The sequence below is a fragment of the Physeter macrocephalus genome, chromosome 18 (assembly GCF_002837175.3).
Source record: "Physeter macrocephalus isolate SW-GA chromosome 18, ASM283717v5, whole genome shotgun sequence".
Lineage (NCBI taxonomy): Eukaryota > Metazoa > Chordata > Mammalia > Artiodactyla > Physeteridae > Physeter > Physeter macrocephalus.
Genome location: NC_041231.1, coordinates 11,934,314 through 11,943,098, shown reverse-complemented (window position 1 = coordinate 11,943,098; position 8,785 = coordinate 11,934,314). Strand labels below are relative to the sequence as shown.

At 38.7% G+C, this 8,785-nt stretch overlaps 1 protein-coding gene across 7 annotated transcripts in view; it reads right to left on the bottom strand.

The window, feature by feature from the left end:
- RAD18 (RAD18 E3 ubiquitin protein ligase) overlaps nucleotides 1-8,785 on the bottom strand; it is a 106,827-nt gene that overhangs the window by 29,773 nt on the left and 68,269 nt on the right. For 3 of the 7 annotated variants that reach the window (XM_024124119.2, XM_024124120.3, XM_024124122.3), the window contains 2 exons: nucleotides 5,886-6,023; nucleotides 1,061-1,255 (listed from right to left, as the gene is read on the bottom strand). In XM_024124119.2, the coding sequence (XP_023979887.1) occupies nucleotides 1,077-1,255; nucleotides 5,886-6,023 (317 nt within the window). In that variant the 3' untranslated portion in view covers nucleotides 1,061-1,076. Of the gene's footprint in view, nucleotides 1-1,058; nucleotides 1,256-5,885; nucleotides 6,024-8,785 lie in introns of those variants that run through there. The other 4 variants (XM_024124124.2, XM_028479867.2, XM_024124121.2 and 1 more) reach the window with 4 other exon arrangements.

Here is an 8,785-nt window from a genome sequence, read left to right as displayed (position 1 = left end):
GGAGGCCCGCATACCACAAAAAAAAAAAAAAAAAAAAAAAAAGAAAATACAGAGAAGTTCTAACAAGAACTCTGTCATCTTCCAACTACCACTACTTCACCTGTGCACACATGATCTATCTTCCTGGCAGTTAGCATGAAACGGCGATCCTTGCTGCAATTAAGGGCCAACTGCTAATTTATGCTCTGGATTCCATCACTAAGGCCTTCTCAGTGATACAGTATGTGCAATTATCCTTTCCTCTATCATCTATTTCCCCCTCTCTTTTGCATCTTTCCCACTGCATACAAATAAGCCTGGGACGGGACCGTGCTTTTGGAACAGAGTGTGGGTTGTGAAAACAACTTAGTAGATCCAGACCAGCATTTTTTTCTTAAAACAATAATAAGAATAGGATAAAAAGTGCCAGAGTGCATTAAAAATGGAATGAGGAAACAACCAAGATGTCCTTCGTTAGGTTAATGGATAATAAACTGTGGTACATCCAGAGAGTGGAGTGTCATTCAGCTCTAAAAAGAAGTAAACTATTGGGACTTCCCTAGGGGCTCAGTGGTTAAGAATCCGCCCGCCAATGCAGGGGTCATGGGTTTGGGTTACCATGGGATAAGGGGGAGGGGGAAGCGATAAAGTTGGAAGACTGGGATTGACATATACACACTACTATATATAAAATAGATAACTAATAAGGACCCACTGTATAGCACAAAGAACTCTACCCAATACTCATAATGGCCTATATGGGAAAAGAATCTAAAAAAAGAGTGGATATATATGTAACAGATTCACTTTTCTGTACAGTAGAAACACAACAATGTAAATCAACTATACTCCAGTAAAAATTAAAAATATTTTTTTTAAAAAAAGCCTACAGAGCAGAAAACAAAGTCCCCAGTGACTGCTGCACATACTCCCCACATCCTGCCCTGATCCCTTTGTGAACCTTACAAAGCAGCAAGAGACAATGGAAGGAGATGAGGAATGGCACCAGGTCTCAAAGCTATTTTCTGGTTATTTTTGCTGGTCTCTTAGCATGCAGAGAAAACAGAAATTTAAAATAATCAACTACTGCAAGTTTCTTACCTATTGCATGAATCTGACTCTGGTGAAGAAAGAGCTTCCTCTTGAATATCAGTACAACTGGAAGAATCATCTGGTCTGTCAGGCTCTAGTTTCCCTGGGGAGTCCAGCTTTGACTGAAGGAAGTGGTTTGTTACTGAGGGCATATCTGAGAATTTCATTTTATTATCTTCCTGTCCTAAAAAGGAAAAAAGAAATGAAAGAAAGAAAGAAAAAAAAGAAACATTTAAGAGTACCTTAAAATTTACAACCTCTGCATATTTATTATTTCCACAACATTTAATATTGCTATTTGGTAAAACAGAAGTTTATGGAACATTGATTCCAAAACTCTAGTGACAGCCAGAGAGTAAGAATTAGCTCTACACTGGTGCTATCTGGTTATACTGTCCACCCAATGTGTTTCCAGATTAATTCAAAAATAAAATGTTCTTTAAAATGAGGAGCAGGGAGAACCTTATAATTCTAATAAGGCTTTTATTTACAGTATTACTAAAGAATTCCTGAATATTTCACAGATCAGAGAATAGTGATAAACATAAGAAACATGACAAAAAAGGATTAAAGATTCAATTAATAAGAGAACCACAATATTTGTCACTGACTGCTGAATGGTAGTGAATCCATCTGGACATTTTTCTAAATCTGTTACATAGAATCTAATATTCACTGGGGAAGAGAAAAACTAATCAGACATAACCAATATATCTGTTTGATCCAACACATGTCACATTTCTACACATCCCTTGTCATATTCTCACTTTCTGAGGTCTCTTATTGCAGATAAAGATAAAGGCCCAGGAAAGCTGAGGGAATGCAGACACAGTGTTTGCAGGAATATGACATGCAGATGTGACCAAATATCTGTGACTATGAGCGCAGAAAATCATCTCTGTGCAGGATTCTTCAGTGTCCAGACCCCTCCCTCACGATGTGTTTCAGGGCTCTGCTGGGACTTCACTTGTGCTGGCTTTAAGATTCAGGGACCGAGTGAGTTCCTGACATGCCTGACACGTGCTACTGGGATAGAGCCCCCTTTCATGTGTTTGCTCACAGAGAAGAAGAGCTTTCACACATCACTCATGCACTTGTGGAGGCAAGTGACCTTTAACAAAGGACACCAACAAGAACTGTCAAGGTTTTGTTATAAAGATAAAGTTTATGGAAAAAGAATAAGACAGATTCTTCAAACAAACAAACAAAAACCTTTCCAACTCCATATGGTCAAGATTTTTCCAGAAATAATTAAAAGTTTTTGTTACGCTCGCGAACAGTATACATCACACTAGAGTATAATTTCTAAAAATAAGCTCCTGATGTTGTCTGGCTTTCGCTAAGCCTGCTCATTACCAAAACAAAACTTTACCCTCTAATGTTTATCTGGGAAAGGGAAACAAGCAGTTAACTAAGAGGACCATCCAGGATCTCTACGATATTCTCTTGTAAACAGACACCTAGGACCAGGGTGAGAGGAATCAATCACCCAGGAAACCCGGTGAACCCAGGCAACTCTATCACTCAACTGGCTGGGGGAATGCAATCAAGCCGGCAAACCAGGGAGCAGGAATTCAACATAAAACTACCTTTCAGGGCTTCCCTGGTGGCGCAGTGGTTGAGAGTCCGCCTGCCGATGCAGGGGACAAGGGTTCGTGCCCCGATCCGGGAAGATCCCACGTGCCGCGGAGCGGCTGGGCCCGTGAGCCATGGCCACTGAGCCTGCGCGTCCGGAGCCTGTGCACGGCAACGGGAGAGGCCACGGCAGTGAGAGGCCCACGTACCACAATAAAAAAACAACTACCTTTTATTTTTGCACCTGATTTATATTCTTCTCTTACTTCTTCCCCTCTTATATAAGCTTCTACAGGATAAATTCCCTCTTGCGTACAAATATTATTCAACAACTGTGGGCAATGAAAGTCAGTTATCCTTCATATCTGCCCATGGATCTCAGGACGGAACTCCAAATAAAGCCGAAAACATGAAGCCCCGACATTAAACCTCCCTAAAGAAACGTAACAATAACAGATGAAGGTTTTACTTAACAGGACACATACCTTGTTCACTTATATTGGCACTTTAATGAGGAAGTTTAAAGAGCAAAAGTTACACTGGTTGTATGAGGCTATTTTAAAGCCCAACCTTTCGGTCTGTGCCAGTCTGTCTGCCTCTCTCTCACACTCCCCACCCCTCCCAGACACACACGTTCATGCGCAGCTATCTACCAGCAGCACTCATCTCTGAACCCCAGACAGAGCAATATTCATGTGCACATACACAAAGAGTACACCACCCCTGACTACAAGCAATCAATCATTTTCAAAAGAGATTCAGCCAATAAACAAAAATATTCTCTTAATCCGAGATATTAAGCCAGATTTTCTCAGGAGCTCAACTACTCTCTGACGATCTCCTTTAACAACTGCAGGAACAAATTTAACTTGTTCACAAAGACCATGAAGTATATACTTATACTCAGGCAGCAACCTACTACGTGACACCAAGAGAACTGAGGACAAAAATAAAGAATGCAATAGCACTGAAAGAATAAAACACTTAGAAATAAATCTAACAAGGAGGTGAAAGACTTGCATGCTGAAAACTACAAAACATTGTTGAAAGTAATTTTTAAAAAGACAAAAATGAATGACAGACATCCTGTGTTCATGGAACGGAAGACTTAATATTGTTAAGATGTCAACTAAACAAAGCAACTAATCAATGCAATCCCAATGGCACTTTTTGCTGAAGTAGAAAAATCCATCGTAACATTCACATGGACTCTCAAGGGAACCAAATGGCCAAAACAACCTTGAAAAGGAAGATTAAAGTTGGAGGACTCATACCTTCCAACTCTTAAATTTGTTACAAAGCTATGGTAATTAAAACAGAATAGCACTGGCGTAAGGACAGACATACAGACCAATTAAAGAGAATACAGAGTACAGAAATAAACCCTCACATACATGGTCAATTGATTTTCAACAAGGATGTCAAAAGCATTCAACAGGGAAAGGACAGTCTTTTTAATAAATGGTGCTCAGAAAACTGGATTATCTACATGCAAAAAAGATGAAGATGGACCGTTACTTACACCATATACAAAAATTAACTCAAAGTGAACCACAGCCCTAAACATAAGAGCTAAAACTATAAAACTCTTCGGAGAAAACACATAGGAAAATCTTCATGACACTGATTTTGCAACAACTTCATAGGTATAACAGCAAAAGCACAAGCAACAGAAGAAAAAATTGATAAACTGGTCTTCATCAAAATAAAGCACGCTATGCATCAAAAGATACTATCCTGAAAACAAAAAGACAACCCAGAAAAAAGCTGAAAAATATTTGCAAATCATATATATAACGGATTAATATTCAAACTATTTAAAGAACTCTTAAAACTCAACAACAAAAAAACAAACAAGTCAATTAAAAAATGGGCAAAAGACCCGAACAGACATTTCTCCAAAGAAGAAAAACAAATGGCCGCTAACCATATAAAAAGATGCTCAACATCATTAGTCATTAGAAAAATACAAATCAAAAAAACACAATGAGATACAAATTCACATCTACCAAGACGCCTACAATAAAAAAAAAAAAAAAAAAAAAGGAAAATAACTAGTGTTGACACACATATAGAGAAATTGGAATCCTCAAGCATTGCTGGTGGGAATGTAAAATGGTGCAGCCACTATGGAAAATAGTTTGGTGGTTTCTGAAAAGGTAAACAAAGAATTACTATGTGAACCAGAAATTCCATTGCTAGGTACATATCCAAAAGAATGGAAAGCAGAGACTTGAACAGATACATGAACACCAATGCACACAGCAGCATTATACACAACTGCCAAAAGGTGAAAATAACTCATTACAGAAGAATGGATAAACAAAATGTGGTATATAGATACAATGGAATTCAGCCATAAAAAGTAATGAAATTTTGATATATGCTACAACATGGTGACCTTGAAAACCTTATGCTTAATGAAATAAGCTGACAAAGAAGGACAAATAATATATGATTCCACTTATATGAGGTACCTAGAATAAGCAAATTCATAGACACAGAAAGTAGACCAGAGATTACCAAGCAATGGTGGGGAAAGTGGAAGAGTTATTATTTAATGGGTACAGAGTTTTCGCTGGACATGATGAAAAAGTTTTGGGTGTAATAGTGGTGATGGTAACACAACACTGTGAATGTACTTAATGCCACTGAATTGTACATTTATGAATGGTTAAAATGATAAATATGTTTTGTATATTTTTATCACAATAAAGAAAAAATAAGAAAGAATTTTCGTGTGCACTTTCCTCCATTATGATTGTTTTTTTGTTCACTGCCCCAAAGTCCTGGCAACATAAATATAATATCAATCTCAAATTTTAAAATGGGTTGAAATTGGAATGTGCTGTGTATTAGCCTTAGATATTTTAGCAGAACATTCCATCCAAAGTTAATGCAAGCAACCTATAATAAAAATAATTTATTCTCTTTGTAGGATACCTAAGGATCTGCAGCAATAAATCCTATACCTCAAGCTTAAACAACTAAAAAACTTCTGATTTCTCATTAATGGAAAGGAAGACAGATTTTAGAAACTGTGCCTTCAGGACATCTCCACGATCATTCTTCCCAGAGTAATAAACCTAGTTTACATCCAACAACTGCTATATGTCTAAAAATACTTTTGCCCATTTCAAATACCAATTAAGTCCAAAGTAAATTCCTTTGGTTTTTTCCTTTTGATATGAAAAATTATAAGATTCCATATACTTCTGTTTTCAGTTAAAGTCTCTTACCCACGCATACAGATAATAGCTTTTCTGTAGATTCACCTTCTTCTTTTGTTACTTTTTTTTTTGACATTCCAACAGTTTTCTTATATCCTTTTTTGGCTTGATCCACCAGACGCTGAAATTCATTCTGATGTTTTATACCTGAAATTCAAAGGATCTTCTCAGTAAATCAAGGACTATAAAAGTTACATGTCTACAACCAATGGACTGAACATCAAGAATAACACAAGCTTGCTCAAGAACAGCACCCTTTGGACACACTTACAACGAATTTAAAAGGCCTGGGGAGCTGAGGAAGCATTCTTTTATATCTTCCCCGTTCCTCAGATGCAAACTTGAAACATGATATTCCTAGTTCGCAACTGTAGGTTTCTTCCCATATCCCACTCTTTTAAAAAGGCTTTTTGATAGAGCATGAAAGATGCTGTTTTCTTAAATATAACCAAAAGACACCATTCTAACTTCCCAGACACAACCAAGTACTAAGAGGAAGAACATTAACTGAGTATAAAAGCAGAAGCTTCTAGGAAAGTTGGATAAAAACATAGGATATCTACTTTAATTTCCCCTTTTTCCTTCACATTTCTTACCTGTTTCCTACCAGAACCCCTTTAATAATCTAAGATCACCACCACCACCAATCTACCTTATCTTAGGATATTATAATTAACCAATCTTAATTTACTACTACTTTAACACCTCTGAAGATAATTGAAGCCTGATCTCCAGGTCACCATTATTAATGTACATTAATTTACTCAATAAAGAGTAGCCGTTCGTCATTCGAGCATGGACTTGAACACATCTATTTCTGATTCTGAACCATGGTTCAAACAGCTGAGGCTGTACTTACTTATCTACCAACCTTAAACACTTAAGCCATGGTCCAAAATGATGTTGTAGATCCTATAAAAATACATTTTAGAAAGAGTCATACTGCAAGTAGTTAACACAAAGTTTTGAGACTGTTTTCCTCCAGTAAACATCATTTTCCCTGTAGTGCAATACCATGAATAACTGGGTTTAGGGGAAAATTTGTGCTTCAGTTGAAAACCATGCATTTTCTAGAGCCACCCTTCCAGGATTCCAGTCATCCACCGCCCTTGAGCTATGTTACAGTTCTGTAAATTGTAGATAACTGACCACAATGGAAAACAATTCTTGTCTATAGACAAGCAGAATCATGTCTGGTGAAGGTTCGATTGACTTCCGTCCCCCTCTGGAAAAAGCCAGTTTTCCCTCCATTTGCATATTCATTTCAATATTCCTGATCTATACATGTGGCTGTTCTTTGGACATTAGGGACAGAATGCTCCTAATTCCAACATATTTATGTGCATGGTATGCGTATGAAAACTCCCAGTGAAACTAATGTGTTGGGTTCCAAAGTGTCTGGTAAATTTTAAATAAGAGACTGGTTAAAATTTCAGCAAAATATAAGCTGCCCATAAAGATTACTAGAAAAAATTAGCTCTTCAGAAATAGGTGAGATCTCATGTAGAATACAAGGCTAGGTGATTTCTTTTAAGTCCTATTTAACTCTATACATTTGAGAACGATTACTTTGTACTTGTTCCGCTCCCCGGAATCAATGCGCTACCACCACTGCCATCCTTATGTAGTTTGTGTTAGGCAAGGGTAACACAGCACTATGGGGTCTACATAATTTAAGCAGATCAGCCTGGGCCATTCTGCCAGTAAGGCTTCTCCTGCTAGTAAGGCTCCTCCGTTGTGTACTCATGGATTGTGGATTTAGGATGACTCAAGAAACCTGCTAAAGTGATCTCCTAACAGTGAAGGAGGCTTAATGACTTTATCTTCTGAAGTAATAAAATCCCAGGTTTAGAAGAGATTTTCTTTTTAAATCTAATTACCCCTACAGCTAGGCTGGAAACCAAAAAGTAAATGGCAACCACAGTTTTGGCTTTGGCCCAAGAAGTCCAATAACCCCTCGAAAAATGCACAATGCCAAGAGATTATCACTAATAAAATTGTGCCCACTCATTTCTCCACCTCATTTTAGGAGTTCTGCCATTTGGCAAGGAGAACTCCAGAGTTTAAAGTCTCAGTTCTGCTGGCTCAGTGCCCTGAATCTACCTCTTGAAAGTTTTAGGTGGATCAGACAGTGGCAGGAGCTGACAGATACGCCCCCACTGAACCAAGACAGACCCGTCAAGATTTTTAACACTTGAATCATACATACCGCCCTTTCTGCCTCACCAGCTGCAATGCCATAACCTTTCCTAGTACCAAGTCAAGCCCTTCATGCCCTGACCACCTCACCTGCTCTTTTTTTAGAGCAGCTTTTACAGCCAGAGTATCTCTGGATCCGCCCATGGACCCAGGGGTGCATCAAAACCAGGATCCCAAGAGTGGGACAGCCTCAAGCCTCTAAAGTGATGTCACTGAGATACATACTCATCCACTTTAAATCAGAGTGAGTCTGAAGTCAGTGTCTCCCAAAGTAAAATCTCATGTCTTTTTTTCCCCAACTACCTATGACACCCATGCAGCAAACACGGATGAAGAACAGATTAACAGTAAAGGCTAACATTCACTCGGGATTTATTCATTTAACCTGAACTGACTAGCCTCACTTTAAATTCATGACCATAAGTCTCAAACAAGCACTCAGCACTATCGTACAACTTTTCTACATTTCTCAAGTAAACTCTGCTTTACAATTCCCCAAAATGTCGACTTCATACTCTCTCCAAACCTCCAACACTCCCTTCTCAGTTGGGCTCACACTACTTCGAGAATACAGAGGGCTTCCCTGGTGGCGCAGTGGTTGCGCGTCCGCCTGCCGATGCAGGGGAACCGGGTTCGCGCCCCGGTCTGGGAGGATCCCACAGGCGGCGGAGCGGCTGGGCCCGTGAGCCATGGCCGCTGAGCCTGCACGT